Raw genomic sequence first — 18,536 nt, forward strand, 5'->3', positions numbered from 1 at the left:
TTTTAGAATTAGCATTGTTTCTTTTTTGTTTTTGTTTTTTTCTTTCTTTCTTTCTTTTATATGTTGATTTAGCATTCTTTTATTGAGGCATATGGAGAGATGATGAGTGTGAGATTGAAAATTTTTAAATATTTGATTTTGGGTGTAGATGGGAGCTATGGTCGTTGGCTAGGATAATTGGGATTCTTTCTTTGTGAGTGGACTATGAAGAATTTCATTATTTTTTTAATCAAGTAACATCCATTTGAGATTACCCATGAAGTTTTATTTTATTATTATTTATTATTTATTATTATTTATTATTATTACTATTATTATTATTATTATTATTATTTATTATAGTTTGGAATTTTAATTATTTATTTTTAGATTTTTTTTTGCAAAGGACAAAAATCAAAAATCAATAAGAAGGATAATGTTTAGATATGTAGTTTGAAGAGATTTTGAAGAGTTTTGTAACTTGGACAATTGAATTACAAAACAATATATTTTTTGTGACAACAACATGAATTCAATTTATAAAATATAAAATAGAGAAAAATACATAAATATTATCTAAATAGCCAACAAAGGCTTTAAATAAATAAATAGTAAGAGTAGTTTCATGTTATGACAAAATTGAATTGAAAATAAAACATTAATGAGAATGGATAGAAGACGTTGGATTCAAAGAAAAGACTTGTAACAATATGTCAACATTATTTTAGGATTAAAAGAACAATTGCATTAGACAAATTTAATGCCACAATGTGTATTATTGTCAAAACTTTAATGTAATATTAGCATATTTGGCTTTATGTTAATAAATTGTATATTAGACTTAGATTCAAATTTCTAAATAATGTGATTATCTTTTTAACATCATCCTTTAAGTAACTTTTTATATTTAGAGGTTTGTACATAGTAAGCCTCATGGCCTATTTGATAAAATATTTATGTCGGCTAATTTACTAAATTATTTTACTATACCAAGAAAATAAATCTTTAATAATCAAATCATATCTTATTCTTTTATTGTGATCAAAGCTTTTAGGGCATTGACTAATGCAATATAAAATAAGACATTTAAATAAAAAACTTACAAATTAGTCAAATATAAACGAATTATTTTAGGAAATATTATTTTTGTATTTTTTCAAAAGAAGTTCTCATAATATGTAAGTCATTAAATAAGTATATTCTTCTTATTATAAATATCAAATATTTTTATGTAAATCATTTTAATATATATATATATATATATATATATCAATCAAAGGTCCATGAAAATTCCACTTGATTATTGTATCATGAAAATTTGGTTGCTATTAGAACAAGACATTTGTAGATAAATATTGCTTAAATATTTAGAATCAGAACAAGAATACTACATTACTCACAAACAGTATTACTGTTTTCACTTCACAAAAATTTAATACAACAATCACCTGTCATAAAATTTTGCAAAAAAGTAACTTACATTAAATAAGTTAATACACAGAGTACGAAGGACACACACCATACTCTTATATATATATATATATATATATATATATTTAAATACCTTAATTTTAGAAGTAACATTAAGAAATAAAACAAGTATTATATTCTCAAAAAAAAAAAAAAACAAACAAAAAAATACCTTGGAAAATCATATTAAAATAGAATAAAAAATAAATTAATGATATTTTGGAAATTAAAAATCACAATTACAAAAAATTTAAAAATTGGAAATTTAAAATTGAACCAAAAAAATAAAAACACATTAAAGAAATACAGTGTAAAATCATGTGGAATAAAGAGTAGTATACAACAGTGAGTGAGTAGTAAAATAGATGATATATATATATATATATTTATGAAAGTGGAGGTGTCTTCCTGTAGCTTTCCGTACCTGCCTGTGTATGCAGAACGGGGGGGGGGTGGGGGGATTGGTGTGTAAGTGGGGGCAAGTAAGGCATGCAAGTAAGAAAGAGAAGGAGTGTATGGCACCGATCTGGCTTTGCAGCCAGTGACAAGTCGGGTGCAGCATGCAAGGCCACGTTGGCACCCAGCTCCCCCTGCCCTTGTCGTGTAGACCGGGCCCCCCTCTCCCTGCCCCCGTTCGCGACCCGTCCTGGACCCGTGCCAGGGGCGCCTTTTTGGAACACGCTGGAAGGGGAACTTACCCACCGGCGCCTTCCACTTTCTCCCTGCGCTTTTTCCTGTGCTCATCACCCACCAAGGGGTTTTTTTTTCGCAACGGCGAAGACAAGGCAAGGGAAAGGTTTAGCAATCCTTCTCCTCGTCCTCCTCTCTCCTCTGCTGGTGGGATCCAGCTGCTGCTGCGAGGAAGCGCAGGGCTTGGAGCACGCAAGGCCATACCGTGGGGGGGAGGAGGAGGAGGAAGGAGGATGTATGAGCTTAGTGTCAAGCGAGGGGTGGCGTTTGCAGTAATTAGAGGCCCTTGAGGTGGATGTAAGTAATATAATCGATTCACGGTAAGTGGGTGTGTGAGAGAGAGAGGGGAAGAGCTGGGAAAATGAGAGCGTCGGAAGCCTAGGGGGTGCCTGTTGAATGGGGTGAGATGGGATTTGCGGGGATGCTGCTGCTGCTGCTGCTGCTGATATGGTGTGAGGGAAAGAATTGAGTGTCGGCCCACGCTGGTGGGTGTTTAAGTGCCATAAAGTGGTGGTGAGTGAGAGTGACTGAGAGAGTGAGTGAGTGAGGGAGCGAGCGAGCGAAAGAGAGATGCTAGCTGCTGCCTTTCGAGCTCTCTTCTGTACGGGGGCGAGTACAACAGTTGGATTGATGAACGCTAGCTCCGAAGGTAGACACCGTTAGGCTGTCGCCTGCGATGAGAGAGAGGGGCTCCATGGAGAGAGACCGCGAGCGCCGTGAGTGAGTGTGTGCGTGTGTGTGTGTATGTGTGGTGATGGGATGCTGATGTCGATGATGGGAGGATACAGACTTTTTTTTTTTTTTTTTTTTCCCCCTCCTATTCTTTTGTTTCTGGTTCTTTTCTCCCCCTTTTTCCCTTATTTAAAAAGTGTATACATCTCTCTCTCTCTCTCTCTCTCTCTCTCTCTATATATATATATATATAATATGTGTGTGTATATATATATTTCCTTGTAAGGTGAGTGGTGTGAGAAGGAGGGTCGCAGCAAGAGTAGGGGTGCAGGGAGGTGGATGCGCGAGTGGGGAGGAATGTAGAGGTATTTGGAGGGAGGTTCAAGTTGATTCTGTGGGAGCGTAAGATCGGGTGAGGACAACGACAGACAGTAGCTGTGGTAGAGCGCGTGGGGCCTGGTGCGACTGGTGGCGGGTCGACCTTGATTGTTGATTAATTACGGACTAAGGCTGGTATCGGCTAATGCATTGGAAGTGTGGTGGTGCAGCCGGAGTTATACAAAATTCCGACCTTTCGCAAGTTGCTTTGATTCCTCCGTCACGTCTGGGGCCGCCAGCAGGCCACCATGCGTATTCGGAAGCGGCCCCCAGCGTCTGTTGAGGTGATGTTTATCCCGTTACGAACTTGTGCCTGCTGTCCACAGCACGATTACTACTACTGCTCAGACCAGTAACACACGTCTTGCAACCGACTCAATGCAATGACTGGCTTTATTAATCCTTGGCCACAGTATAGCGAAACCTCTAAAAACAAGCTGGACCAGCTGGACTAACTTAACATGTGCATACATAAAGTGAGGTACTTGTTGGGGTTCTGAGAAGGAACACGGATTGTTAGAATCAGTGGTTGAATGCACTGAATTAATGCTCCAAGATGTGGCGATTCTCTTCATGTGGACAGTAGGCAAGACAATAGGCTTCCAGAATATCACTAAGCATGCCGGTTTGCATGTAGGTTTGGGGCATCCATTCCGAGTGGTTAAGACCGTGGATAGCTTAGATGTACATGACTGGAACTAATAATGTTGAAGCCCGAATAATTCTCATGAAATTAAATTGGAGCTGAGACGCTACAATAGCATGCTTTTCAAAGTAACGGGCTGCTGAGGGTGTAGTGATCTTAAGTAAGGGTTTTGGAGAGTGTGGTCGGGCTGCTCGGTCTGTGAAATTATATATATATACATTTTCAGCAGTGCTGACTTTGAAAGCATGTGAGGTTCAATCTTACAATGGTTGGTGGCGGCGACGATGATGGTTAGGTCGTTCGTAAAATCCTCAACATGATCCACTGTGATCAACGGATGGCGTTGATTTTTGTACACTTTAGTTTCATTTGTGATCCTAAATGAGACTTTACATCGGTGCCAACGTGCATGTTTTCTGTAACTGAGTTTTTATCAATGTGGGAATGTGAAGCAGGCGGCCAGGGCCCCTCCAGCCTCGAATGAAAAGTCATCCTCTAGCACTCCAGGAGTATCAGGAGCCTCAGAATGCCGTGGATTCTCAGGAGTCTCCTCTAATCCTATGGAAAGGTATAAATCACCAAATTCCTTAGAAGTTCATGTATGCATATGCCAGTGAAACCTAGGCTCAGACTATGGTGTAATTCTTCGGTCATAGCGACTTTACGTATTTTAGACGTATCTGAAGGTTCATTACGTCTGCAAAAATCAGGTCATGATGTTTTCAATTCCCATCATGTATTACCCTTCTCAATCTAAGTCTGACACACACAGACGACTAACATTTCGCTGGATTTTTATTTATTCATTTATTTATTTTTATTTTTATTTTTATAGTGACAGTCATGGGTTGCTGCGCATAGGACGTTCAATTGTAACAAGATAGACTTTTGAAGTATTTTACCTGGAAACCTAAAGATCTTTGTCGCCTGAAGAGCTTGCTAGTTGAATGAGGTCTGATAGTTGAGCCTGATGAGAGCGACAATTTACCTTGCTGTTGGGTTGTGTCTGCAGAATGACAGGTGGTCACCTCGAAAGTTCACAAGTTACGATATTTGAAGGAGGTATGCATCAAATTATCAAAAACTCTTTCCTGATAAGCTAAGCTGTGACAGCACTTCATGAGAATAGCATATCTATTTTCATCTTTGAATGGTTCGCGATGGATATTCGCTTTTGGCTTTGTGGATGCAGTATTTCAGTGGTTCTTGGATGAACCTTTCTACAGGTGATAAATGAACAGAAAAAGCTAGAGCTGCTGCTTTATTTGCATGGGCTTTATCTCTAGGGGGTTGACACATGGAGAATGTGTTGGTGAATTATTGGAAGAACAGTGTAGTACACTATAGAACATTGTGCTATATTCTATTACTGACCAGGTTTAGCTCTGAGTTCAAGCACGCAAGTGGTACCCGCTGCTGTATGAATGATGAGGTATGCTTGGCTCTGCTGATGCTTTGGCGTGGCTCTACTTCTGGCAGAGAGGTTTGTGACGGAGAAAACTTATCATAAGGATGTGCAAGAAGAACAAGTCGCAGATAGACACCAGAACTCCGAGCCTGCTGAAGAGGATAAAAGGATTATTAATGGAAGCATTAAGCACGAAGACAACGCAGGTGCAGAGCTGCTGATGAGGTCATTACTGATGGTATTTGAGCGAACAGGAAATAGTGGGTTGACTGCTCGAGAGGCAGTGGCTAAGCTTGTGGAGTACAATCTGCCGGGGTTGCAAGAAGGAATCCACGAGAGATCAAGCGTGCAAGTTGTCAAGGTCTTACGCACTCAGGACTTTATTCATCTCGAAGATGGAAAATACTATATCTACAATACCACACATAGCGTGCCACATGCTGTTGTTGCAGAAACATCATCCGAGTCCTCTCAACAACCCAGGGAGGACATGAGTGGCAATTCTCCAAGTTTTGATAGTGGTAGAAGGAAGCGAGTTGCTGGCTCAGTGCAGACACGTTTGAAAACGGCAGTTGGTTCGAAAGGTACTAAGGATAAGTCTTCAAATTGTCATATATTAGGGATTGATTTACCTTTGGCCGAGAAAGTGGAATTCAAGAAACGCAGGAGACGGCCACCCTCTTCCCAGCATGAGCTCGCAATTGGACCCAGGCAGTGTAAGCGATATGATGGCAGGGGCTGGCAGTGCACACGGGAGACCGAAGAAGGTTTTTCTTTCTGTGAACACCATCAAGCTCTAATGAACAAGCGTACTCTTCGTCTGAACTTGGCTAAAACGAAGAAAACGGGTGCTGCTGATGTAGATGTGAACTTGAATCCAGAATTACACTCGAAAGTGGCGATCGAAGGCTCCAGTGAAAATTACAATCAGGTTCCTACGGACAAGGCTGATATAGAGAATCCTGAGCACAATCAACGGCGTAGAGGAATTAAAGCCCGATCGTTGAAATCTATTAAATGATCCAACGAAGGACGAGACAGCTAAAGGCGGCCAAGAAAATTCTAATCTATCTATAGTCAATCGGTAATGCTGCCTAGTCTTCGTGGTTTTAAACGCTTTGTTGGGCACAGTGCAATGCTTCAATCCTATACTTGTGTGCGGTGTGTTTATGCCTGTGTTTGTGTCTTTCAGCAATAATATATTGAGACCTCTCGAATTTTTCCGAGAAAGTTGTAACAGTGAATTGGCATGCATGATTTACCAGGTCTTCGCTTTCCTTTGACCATTTCTTTCTTTGCAGACTATCAGAAGAGGACATGCACTCGCCGAAACTTCACTGAAATTATGGCTGTAAGAAAGCATATGAGGTTTAAATCGGAAGCTGACTTGTAATAGATGGGTTTGCCACTTCTTGGTGCTCATGGAGATGCTAATTTTTATGCACGTTTATGCCTGGAAATGCCTAGCCAAACGTTGGATATCCTGTGCCTGCATGCTTGAATTCAAAAGCCTTTCATTTCCATCTCTTTTTGCTAAGAGTACCAGCTTCTTACCATTGTTGGGCATATATTTCTTATGAGACATGTTGTCTTCCAGTTTTTAGTTCTATTGCCAGTTGTTTTACGAATGGTGTGCTGTTCATTGACTCAGAGGTAGGGACTCCGGAAGTCAGATCCCTGCATTTACCTGTGGGAAGTTGTTGATTGACGATATTGTTGTTTGCTGATGTTCGTAGATTACCAGCCTTTAGCTGCAAGTGCATGAATGGATTGGTTACATGTTGTAATTATCTCAAGCTGAGTAATTACCATTCATGCTGTGTCGGGTTGAAGTTCTTGTAAGTACGCAGAACCATTTTTTTGTGGATTGATTAGGTTCACTCCATCACTAATGTCTTCTAATGACGGCGTTATATCTTCGATCGATGTCATTACGCTTCCGATCGTATGCTTTTGTTTTGTTACATTTCTACGTTTGGTTGGAAGTCCATCAGGTTTTCCAAACACTCGAATGATGAGGTTGCATGCAACAGCGTCTTCGAAATAGTACTCCGTACAGAAACCTAGTGCTGTCCTCCAAGAATGCGACTTGTGTTTTCGGCTGGAATCAATTTCCAAAGATTGCAAAGGGCGCTCACATCAATATATTTTGTCCTCAATCGCATGGCCCAACTCCAGTGTTCACAGCCTGTGAAAGCAGAGATAAAAATTCGGGCGATCTAAGGAAATTGTGGGCCTCCCCTGATACCAGTCCAGATATGATTCCTCTAGGAGTACATGCGCCTCGCAATCTGGCGACAAGCTCTCTGCCGGACCTTGAACAGAAATTCTCATGCAAGGTGGGTCAAAGTGGCTTGATCACGGCGAGCGAGACGTTAATGAGCACAGAACCCCAGAATTTTACCAAAAATGTCCGTATTACTACAGCTCCACACCTCCAAACCCAAAAGTCCGACGAGCCCGGGTTCCTCCAGGTCCAGTCTGGACTTCGTCGGGTATCGTGCTCTGTAGGCCCTACTGATCGACGAAAGCAGATCGACCACCTCCAGGATCCAATTGCATCCCCGGGTGAGAAACCTTTCCGAATAATTTCACTCTCTCATTCGATCAGGGCTCAATCGCAAGCGAGAGCAAGCGACCGACTGACTGGCTCGATTTGGCAGCAGGTATCTGGAATCAGCAGGCAGAGGGTCGGGTCCCCTTTCCAGAACGAAGGCAAGACGCCGGGTGGGAACTGGCAGTCGAACCCAGTGCTAGGGAATCCAGACCATGCAATGCTATCAGTTGCATGCCACTGATTGACGAGGCTTAGGATGAAAGAACAGCAGCAGCAGCATCAACAGCAGCAGGCAGGGTCCACTAGCATCGATCGGGTCGTATTCCAGTGTAAGCCGCAGTGTATTCTTCTTTATGCCAGCGATTCGGTTGATCCGCGCCGCAGATTGATGCGCTGCAGAGCCCCACACGCGATTTGCCGAACAGCATTCAACCAGTGAACGGGACAAAGTACTGATATACTGATAGACCCAGCTCAGATTCTGGCGCCTTCCTTTTCCTCCCTCATCCAAAAGAAGAGAAGAGCAGGGCAGGGCCATCTTTCCCTTTCCCCATATTTACCCTTCTTCTTCCCCTTCCCTTCCACTTCAGTGTCGGTTACTGTGCCTCATTCGCTTTTCCCTGCATGTAGATTCTGCCCCCACCCCCCCGCCCCCTCCCCACCTCCTCCCTAAAGCGTTCCAATCCGTTCATTGAGATTGCCATCCGATCGCTTTTCCTCCATAAAGTGAGTCCCATGTCCCTACCCCTACTCTCTTCCTATTCTCGTAAAAACCATTTCCTACCTTTACTATATTAACGTCGCTGTTAGATAATGTCATTCTCAGTCATTCTTCGTCATTCTTAGTCGTATTCGCCTCATCAGGTATCCAGAATCTCCTTCTCTGGATGATTCTGGATGACTCTACTTTTGGGGTTTACACTTTCGTAATCTTTGTGAGCTGCGGATTTGCTTTCAAGGACATGTGTGTCTGCAGTTGGAATGTCGTTTAAGAGTTGGGGTTGTGTTATTATTTTTCTAGATGCGGAAATATGAAGATTTGAGATATTATATTCGTTGTATTTTATTACTAATGAGATAGGGATTTTGAAATTGGTATTTTTTTTGAGTTTGTATTAACCAAATACAAGTTTGGTTTGTAAAAATTTAACTTTACAATCGAATACAAACACCACTACATGATTTTGAAATTGGTTTGTTCTACCAATAGAATGGTTTATCCATATACCTTCTAAAGTTTTCCCATTTTAAATATTTTACATGCAAATAGCACCAATGATAAATTATTAAAATTAATATATGCAAATGCATAATTATACATTTCAAATTTAAGAAAACTAAGATTTCTAATATTTACTTTTAAGAAATAATATAATTTTAATACAATTTTTAGACATTAATATAATTTCTAAAGAACTTTTAAATAATATTACAATATTTTCTTAAAGATCCTATACTTCATCAAAATAGAAAATTTTGTCTTCTTTGAGAAATTTTTAATATCCATCTTATTTTTTTTTCAAAAAATAAAATGGATATACTATCAAAGACATGAATTTCAAAGAACTAAAAGATCAATACACACTTGTGTCATTCGAAACGGCTAAAAAAATACTCAATGATGGTACAATATTAAATTAGAATGGCTATTATCAAAGACAAGAAAACTAAAAAATCTTGAAACAAGACTAGGGACTAAAAAGGCATTGATAAGAGTGAAGAAGGTTTTATCCTTGCCTCCACATATACTATCTAACTACAAACTATATACTGATATTCAAAAAGACCTCTGACATGTGTTTAATTTTCAAGGCACATATCTTAACTTACAGAGCAAGTTTTTTATATGAATGCTACATTGTTAACTTATACCATAAGTTACTAATACAAGTGATACATGGCTAATTTGTTGGCCAAGTTTCTAATCTACTAATCACCTATAGATATGTATAAAGATAAAATTTTGTTTATAAAGCTTCTAAGAAGCCTTCTTATAAGATATTATCAAATTAACCTAATTTTATATATTCATAATATCTATATAACTATTAGAATAAATATGTATATCCATGACATTACTTCATTTTTAGAGACAAATTCCATGAGGAGTGGTGATCACATATTGAGGAAGTTTAAAATGAGATGAATTGTATTTGTTACATATTTTTATCTTTGTTTTGTTCTAAAGTAGTTGATAGGTCTTTTTAGCCACCAATAATGTCTTATTTCAAGGTAAAAAGACCACCAAGTTATTTGATGATTATTAAAGCATTAATAATTTTTTTCAAACAAAATATTAATAACACCATTAAATATTAGTCCTACTTCTAATAAAACCATCAAATATTGGGAGTCTCTTCTAAGGTCATGATGCCAAATATATTATATCTGGCCATTTATCTTGACTATGTGGTCTTTAAAATTGTAATAATTTTAATATCTCATCTAATAAGTCAACAAACAATGGCTCCTATGTTGAATCTGCTGGCTATTGATTCTCCATATCCTTAATGCCACAAATACACATAAACTAAAAACAAGGATAGAAGGTTGAATGTAGTCTTTCTTGAACTATATTTCTTTTTATAACAAAGATTTGTTATCCTTCATCTTATTTTTGATGGATGTTGTCAATAAAAAAGTATCATTTTTTTTTTTTTTTTTTTTTTTTTTTTTGCAAGATTCTTGATTGGCTTTCATGTGTATTTACTAATATCATATCTATACCAATAAATAAGATATTTTAATCTAATTTAGCATTGCCTTGAATCTAAGACTTCTTTAATCTCATATTTTTGATTATTATCCACTTCTATAAGAGGAGGTGGTATTTGTTGTCTTCTTAATATATCTATTGTCTTGTATGGCCTAAGAAGAGATACATGGAATATAAGATGGATCTTAATAGACTCCAATAGATACAATTAATAAGCAATTGGATTAATCTGTTCACATATAGGAAATGATTGAAGTCTATCGTAATCCAACTTATTATAAGGGTGGATAATCTTGATATTATGAAAAAATAACCATACCTTATCACCAACATGGAATTGAAGTTATTCCTCACAATAAGCATCTGCATTAAACTTTTGTCATTCTTAAGCTTCTTTTACTTGCATTGTCATATAACATATATTCTTGCTTGAAAATGCATTGGGTAGTTAAATCTAGAAGGTAAGTAAAAATATAATAACAATCCTACTAAGTCAAATAGAATCTTGAATAAACTTTAAATAAACCTTAATAATCATAATTAAACTTTAAGTAATTCAAAATAAATTTAATTGAAGTTACAAAGAAACACAAAGAAATCCTAAATTAACCTCAATAAAAAATAATAAGAAATCTTAAAGAAATATAAATATAAATCTTTAAATAAATAATAATAATTTTAAAAAAATATTATAAATAAAAAATTTAAAAATAATAAAAATCTTTAAAATACTCAAAATAATTTTAAATCCTAATCAAATAATTTTAAATAAAATCTTAATAAACCTTAATCAAATCCTTAGTCAAATCTTAATTAAAATCATAATTGAATATTAATTAAATATTAGATCAAATCTTAATAAAATTCTAATAAAAATTCTAAATCCTAAACTAATTTTAATGAATCCTAATCAAATCCTAATTAAATTCTAATCAAATCCAAATAAAATCCTAAATCCTAATTAAATCCTAAATCCTAAATCAATTCTAATGAATCTTTAATCAAATCCTAAATCCTAAATCAATTCTAATGAATCTTTAATCAAATCCTAAATCCTAAATCAATCTTAATGAATCTTTAATAAAATCCTAAATCTTAAATAAAACTCTTAACATCCTTATAGTAGATTAATAATTCAATAAAAAATAATTAAATCATTGATTTTGACTCAAACTTTTTATACCTTATAATAATATAGTTAACAATAAGCACCAATATTTTGAACAATATTTCACATACCAAATAGATGATAAATCCTAAAATGTACTCAGATATTGGCTAATCTCTTTTTTCAATCTTGATATCAATCTCTCCAAGCTAAAATATCTTAATTCTATTATTAAATACCTCTCAAAATTCGCATATATATTGGAAATAAATTTTATTATCCATATACACAAATTTCATCTCAATCTAATTAGTAGATTGCTAAAGATCTTGAAAACCCTTATTGACCCTCAAAATACTATTTTTGTGATCCTAACCTACTTAAAATTTTTCACCATATAATTGTATTATTACATGACAATGCCTTTATTGTTGCATTTAATAATAAAGGCACAACTAAAAGAAGTTCACGAATGACAAAAGATTTGCCAAATCTTCCACCTCAAGATTATCAACTTTTAAAAAGTCAAATATATTAAGTCATAGATAATAACCATAATTGGCTAAGAAAGTTATTTGTTGAATAGAAAAATATACCATATTATTATAAGAAAACTCTGTGACTATTAAAAGAATTATTCAATTATCTTATTGATGATACATCTCAAATATTACTCCAAAATTTGATTCATTTGCTCTATTTGGCCATTAGTTTGAAGATAAAAAGCCAATGATTGCTTTATATCTATCTTTAATATCTTAAAAAGAATTTTCTAAAATCTTGATAAAAATTACATCTTTCTATTTGATTTAATATCTCTTTGTAATCCATAATAGTAATGGATGTTAAAAAAAAAATTAACTATTTCTTTACCTATAATAGATTTTGTATATAGTACAAAATGTGCCATCTTGATGAATCATTCTACTATCATGAATATAAAGTCATAAGAACCTAAGCTTGAAAGATCTATGATAAAATCCATAGAAACAGAAGACCATTGTTATTCTGATATAGGTAATGATTGAAGAAATCCATAACATTGATGAGGAGAAATATTTGATCTTAAACAAATGACACATAATTATACAAATTCTTTAACTATATTCTACATTTGAGGCCACTAAAAATCATTAAATATTAGGTTCAAAATTTTATTGTATCAAAAATATTTTATTGCTAAAAAATTGTGACAAGCTTGAAGAATGTATAATTATGCTTTGCCTTTTAGAATGTATAATTGTCTCTTATAATATAGTAGATTTTTCTTGAATTCAAACTTAAAAGTATTCAAAGACTTAAAAGAATTATTCTTAATATCATGAATAAGAAGATCAAAGGACATAATTGGTTGAATTTGCTTGAGAATGCTTAAATCAATAGTTAATGTTGATTTCATTGTTCAAAGATGGAAATGCTTTGTTGTCAAGAAAATTATTCTTTGTTGATTAAAAGATGCATCTTTTTCTTTTGTTATAAGATAAAAATGTCTAGAAAAGACATCTAACAAATTTTGTTATTTTTTGGAACATTAAGTAATCTCGAAATCAAATCTTGATAAAAACATGCTCTAGGGGCCTTAACAACAATTCAAAACATGTGTTGACATGAAATACTTAAGGTTCTTGTGATCCATATATATGTTGACTGGACTAAAAGTGCTTTCTAGATAATGACGCTATTCTTGAAATGAATCTATAATTAAAAAAAACTCTTTATTATAGATCTTATATTAATTTTGGCTACTGTAATATTTTTGGAAATAAAACCTATTAGATGGAGTATGTCATCTACTCCCATTTGTAACAAAACTACACCAATAATAAAATTTGATGCATTTTTTTTCGTAAAGAATGCTTGAATAAAGTCAATACAATATAAGATTGATACAAAAATAAATACTATCTTTAAGGCTTCAAAAAATACTTCAACTTCTTTATTCTACTTAAGTTTGTATTTACATGTCAAATGAGTAAGAAGAGCCGCAACATGAAAAAAATTTCTTAATAAAGATTTGATAATAATTGACAAATTTCAAAAAATATTATATATTTTTTATTTTTTTTGAAATCTTTCAACCCATAATAGTTTAAATCTTTATAGGATCCATCATAAGGATATCATTTGAAATGATGTATGCTAAGAAGTCAATTTGAGCTGTGTAAAATACAAACTTTTCTATATTAGCATATAATCCTATATCTTTTAGTTTTTATAATACATGAAAAATATTAAATTTATAATTTTTTGTAGGATTAATCAATTAACTTTTTTTAAAGTTTTAAGATTAAATTTGAATTTGATTAGAAATTAATTTAGAATTTAAAATTTAATTAAAGCTTAATTATAATTTATTTAAGATTTTAATTTTGATTAGAATTTACTTTAAGATTTAATTTTTGATTAGAATTTGATTGAAATTTGAATTTAAGATTTAATAAAAGTCTGATTTTCTATTATTAAGATTTAATTGAATTTTTTTAGGATTATATTAGAGTTATTAGGACCTTGTTGTTGCAATTTTTATTTTATCTTCTACAACTAGATGCTTGGTGCATATTCAAGTAAACTTTGAAAAATACAATAATACTACCCTACAAAATTTGTATCACAATAAAGACCTTCTTTACTACATTCATATATCATCTTATAAAACCACCTCAAGGATTTCTATACATCCAAACATCTGTCATAGACATATGCATGTAAGCTAGTAATTACATGTATAAATAGATAAAAGTAAGTAAAAGTAGGTAAAATTAAGTTAATTATATTATATTTATTACAAAAGCTTCCTAGAAGCTTCATAGATACTGCTTTGACTTTATATGTATCTTTAATTGAATTTTTGGATTAGAAACATGGTCAACAAGTTGGCCATGTGCCACACATGTTGTTAGCTTGAAGACCAAGCTAACTATGTGGCCCACACATAGAAAAAATTACCTTGTAAGTTAAGGCATGAATCCTACAAAGTCAACACATATTGGAGGTCCTATAGAACATCGCCATATAGTCCGTAGTTAGATAGTATATATAGAGACAAGAGTGAAGCCTTCTTCACTCTTATCAACTTTTTTCTTGCTTCTAGTCTGGTTTCAAGGGTCTCTAGCAATAGCCATTCTAGTTTCTCTCTTAATATACATATTGAGTTATTTCGACTTTTTTATCTTTCTTTCAGAGAAGTCTCACTTGTTTATTTGTCTATATCAAGTTCTTGTCCTTGACAGATTGATAAGTGTACACTTACAATATCAAAGCTTCGTCTAATCTTGATTAAGAGTAGTTTATCCCTTTCTCTTGATAAGACATAAGCGTATTAAAAGTTGTGGATTACCCTCTTTTAAATTGATATTGTCCTTAGTATTTTCTTTGTTTTCAAGTCATGTCTTTTATTTATCTTGAGCGATATTAGACATCTTTTTTTTCTAAGTGTTATCATAGCATAACTTGCTGAAATAAAGAGTATAATGGCACAAATACAAGAGCAATTGAAGAAGTTAATACTTGCGATGGATCAACTCAATTTACCACGACAAGGAGCAACAAGATTGGCAGGAAGTGAAGATATAGAAATGATTAGAGATGCTTCAATATCTGCACCAAATCATATCCCTTCTCTTATGGTGGAACGCCCTTCCAGTATTAGAGAACCTAGAATTCTTATATCCGAGAAGTTTGATGGCATTAGATCAAAATTTAGAGGATTTATCAATCAAGTACAACTTGTGATTGAATTTCAACCCCAAAGTTATCCAACTCCAAGATCACAAGTTAGATTCATTGATACGCTTCTTTCAAGTTCAACATTATCATAGTTTTCATCTTTTCTTGAACGACGAGATCCAATATTGGATAATCTGGAGGCTTTTTTGGTAGAGTTCTGATCCATGTATGGAGAACATGATGCAATTTGTGTTCCAACCAACAAGTTCCATATTTGGAGACAAAGTAATCAATCAATAATATTGTATGCTTCATAGTTTTGACAACTTGTAACTGATATCAAATGGGATGATGCTGCACTTGTTAGCGAATTTTTCTATGATTTACAATATGAGGTAAAAAAATTAATGATCAACTTACTTGATCCTCAAATATTGAGTCAAGCAATTGACTTTGCTGTGAAGTGCGACAATTGTCTTTTTGAATTTTGATCTGAGAACCGTACAAGTGAACCTCAACATTACTATAATTCAATGGCAATACCAACATCTCTTCAACACATTCATTTGAAAGTAGAAGATATGTAAATTGATGCAGTACGTTTCAAACCTTTTACTGAGCAAGAAAAGACTCGTCATCATTAGGAAGGATTGTGCTCATATTGTTGAGAATCTAAACACATTGCTCAACATTGCCCAAAGAAATAATACAACCATAAAAAAAAGAGTACGACGATCAAAGAAGATAGCATGTCAAAAAATAAATTTGTCTAGCTACAATAAGAATCGTGCGGTTGGAACCTTATACAACATCTAATGAAGGTCCTATTATCTCCTCAGAACCCTCTCTATATTTTATGATAAATATAATTCTAGGACCTAAACATCACAAAGCCTTTGCCTTGCAAGATTTACGAGCCTCACTATGTTTTTTAGATGAAGAATTTGCTAAAAGACATAGCATACTTTTATTAAAGAAAACTATACATGTTCATGTAGAAATCATAGATGGTCGTCCGTTGTCTTCAAGAGATGTTACCCATGAAACCCTTCCTATAGAAGTAGCAACTAATGGTCATAGTAGCTTTGTAATATTTAATATCATTAGATCTCCCTCTAATCTAGATATTTTAGGTTTATTATGGCTAAAAAAATATAATCCTGAAATAGATTGGACTTCTCGTAGTCTTGACTTTTCTTAATGTATAATTAAGAGCATAATTAATCAAGTAAAAAGTCAAAAGTCTAGTATAATTAAATATACATTTGTAGGTGCAAGAGCTTTCTTACATGCTGTAAAAGAAGGATCACCTTATGTCATTTATGCCACACCTATTTCTACTCGTGGAAAGACTTTAAGTGGCATTCCAAGCTAAAATCAAGATTTTTAAGATGAATTTGAGAAGAAAAATGCAGATACTCTTCTTGAATATTGTTGCTATGATTGCTGAATTGACCTTCAAGAAGGAGCACAACTGCTATCTGGACCAATCTATAATTTATCACAAAATGAGTTGATTGAACTCAAGGAGTATATTGAAGAGAATCCGGTGAAGAACTTCATATGCCATTCCAAATCTCCAACAGGAGCTTCAATTTTATTTATAAAGAAAAAAGATGGATCATTGCAGATGTGTATCGATTATCGAGGACTCAACAAAATCACCATCAAGAATAGGTATCCGCTATCTTTGATATTTGGACTCCTTGATCAATTGAATCAATCTAAGATCTATACAAAAATAGATCTATGAGGAACATATAATTTAGTATGCATGAAAGAAGGAGATGAATGGAAGATTGCGTTTTGAATAAGGTATGGATATTTTGAATATAACGTCATGCCTTTTGGACTTACAAATGCACCAATAATATTCCAACATGTAATGAATGATGTCTTTTGGGAGTTTTTAGATAATTTTGTTGTCTGTTACCTAGACAACATCTTAATCTATTCTAAGAACCCAGAAAAATATGAACTTCATGTTCATCATGTGTTACCAAAATTAAGAGATGCGAGACTCTATCCCAAGATTAAAAAGTATATATTTCACACTACTCAAGTCAACTTCTTAGGATACATCATTTCAAATGATGGACTTATGATGGATCCTAAGAAAGTTCAAACTATTATGGATTGGAAGATCTCAAAAATGGTAAGAGATGTCCAATGCTTTTTTGGGATTTGCCAACTACTTCCGGATCTTCATCAAAGACTTCTCTCAAGTTATAACTCCATTTACATGTTTGACTTGTAAAGAAAAACTTCAATCGAATCAATAAGCGGAAGTAGCATTTGAAGCTTTAAAAACAACCTTTGTTTCTACACCAATTTTGTATCGCGTTGATTTTTCTAAGCCATTTTTTATGAAAATAGACGTATCAAACTTTGCTTTGGCTGTCATATTGTGACAAATGGGAACAGATGATATACTTCATCCAATAGCTTTTCCTTCCAAAAACTTTTCAAGAGCCGAGATCAACTACGATATCTATGACAAAGAACTTCTTACAATTGTGAATTTTTTTCAAAAATATTGCCATTATCTAGAAGGCGCTTCTAGCTTAGTTGCTGTATACATAGATCACAAGAATCTTGAATATTTTATGTCAACATGTGTTTTGAATCGTCGCCAAGCCCATCGAAGTATGTCTTTGTCAAGATTTGAATTCAAGATCACTTATTGATCAAAAAAACAATAAGATTTGTCAGATGCACTCTCTAATCAATCTTACCTTGCATCAAAGGAAGGAGATGTTGCTTTCGATTAATAACAAATAATTCTCTTGAATCCAAATCATCTTCATCTTCGAGTAATGGAATGAATATTAACTATTGATTCAACTTTCATTAAGCAAGTTCAGTCAAGTATATCTTCTGATCCTCTTATTTGTGATATTAAGAATTTTTTTTCAAAGTCTTATGATATATCCAAGTTTGAATTCAAGAAAAATCTACTATATTTCAAGGAACGCGTGTATGTTCGAGAAGGTGAAGCTTGATTATGTGTTCTTTAAGCTCGCCATGACTTTCTAGCAATAGGATATTTTGGGTACAATAAAACTTTGGAATTAATATCTAAGAACTTTTGGTGGCCACAAATGTCGAAAGCAGTCAAAGATTTTGTACAATCTTGAGATGTTTTCTCAAGATCAAAAACTCCTTGTCATCAACTTTACGGACTTCTTTAGCCATTACTTATTTTAGAAGAACCATGGTCTTTTGTTTCTATGGATTTCATCATGG

General features: G+C 34.1%; 2 protein-coding genes across 14 annotated transcripts; both read left to right on the plus strand.

Moving 5' to 3' along the window:
• The first annotated feature begins 2,274 nt into the window (after positions 1-2,274).
• Positions 2,275-7,091, plus strand: LOC112285711 (uncharacterized). 11 transcript variants are annotated; one of them, XR_016504458.1, is made up of 7 exons: positions 2,275-2,459; positions 3,360-3,473; positions 4,291-4,403; positions 4,848-4,897; positions 5,315-6,327; positions 6,545-6,611; positions 6,980-7,091. XR_016504458.1 is itself a non-coding variant. In XM_090252463.1 (5 exons), the coding sequence occupies exons 2-5, from the start codon at positions 3,438-3,440 to the stop codon at positions 6,262-6,264; spliced, it is 1,149 nt and encodes a 382-aa protein (XP_090108589.1). In that variant the 5' UTR covers positions 2,275-2,788; positions 3,360-3,437; the 3' UTR covers positions 6,265-6,473. The 11 variants fall into 11 exon arrangements, 4 of the variants coding, with proteins under 4 accessions (XP_090108589.1, XP_073392003.1, XP_090108590.1 ...); XR_002970794.3 differs by lacking the exon at positions 6,980-7,091 and having other exon boundaries at positions 2,275-2,788; positions 6,545-6,766; XR_002970793.3 differs by lacking the exon at positions 6,980-7,091 and having other exon boundaries at positions 6,545-6,766.
• On the plus strand, positions 6,980-8,990 carry LOC141045708 (uncharacterized). Of its 3 annotated transcripts, XM_073535908.2 has the most exons (3): positions 6,980-7,081; positions 7,230-7,811; positions 7,907-8,990. In XM_073535908.2, the coding sequence occupies exons 2-3, from the start codon at positions 7,268-7,270 to the stop codon at positions 8,053-8,055; spliced, it is 693 nt and encodes a 230-aa protein (XP_073392009.1). In that variant the 5' UTR covers positions 6,980-7,081; positions 7,230-7,267; the 3' UTR covers positions 8,056-8,990. The 3 variants fall into 3 exon arrangements, with proteins under 3 accessions (XP_073392009.1, XP_073392005.1, XP_073392008.2); XM_073535904.2 differs by having other exon boundaries at positions 7,230-8,990; XM_073535907.2 differs by lacking the exon at positions 6,980-7,081 and having other exon boundaries at positions 7,136-7,811; positions 7,910-8,990.
• Positions 8,991-18,536: the final 9,546 nt, after the last annotated feature.

The sequence above is a fragment of the Physcomitrium patens genome, chromosome 8 (assembly GCF_059467195.1).
Source record: "Physcomitrium patens ecotype Gransden chromosome 8, ASM5946719v1, whole genome shotgun sequence".
NCBI lineage: Eukaryota > Viridiplantae > Streptophyta > Bryopsida > Funariales > Funariaceae > Physcomitrium > Physcomitrium patens.

What these genes read in the sequence shown, in the direction of transcription:
- LOC112285711 (XM_090252463.1), top strand. Translation starts at nt 3,438, where the DNA reads ATGCGTATTCGGAAGCGGCCCCCAGCGTCTGTTGAG. An exon ending in GGCCCCCAGCGTCTGTTGAG is followed by an intron (nt 3,474 to 4,290) that starts GTGATGTTTATC and finishes AATGTGAAGCAG; the next exon opens with GCGGCCAGGGCCCCTCCAGC. An exon ending in AGTTACGATATTTGAAGGAG is followed by an intron (nt 4,898 to 5,314) that starts GTATGCATCAAA and finishes TACTTCTGGCAG; the next exon opens with AGAGGTTTGTGACGGAGAAA.
- LOC141045708 (XM_073535904.2), top strand. Translation starts at nt 7,268, where the DNA reads ATGCAACAGCGTCTTCGAAATAGTACTCCGTACAGAAACCTAGTGCTG.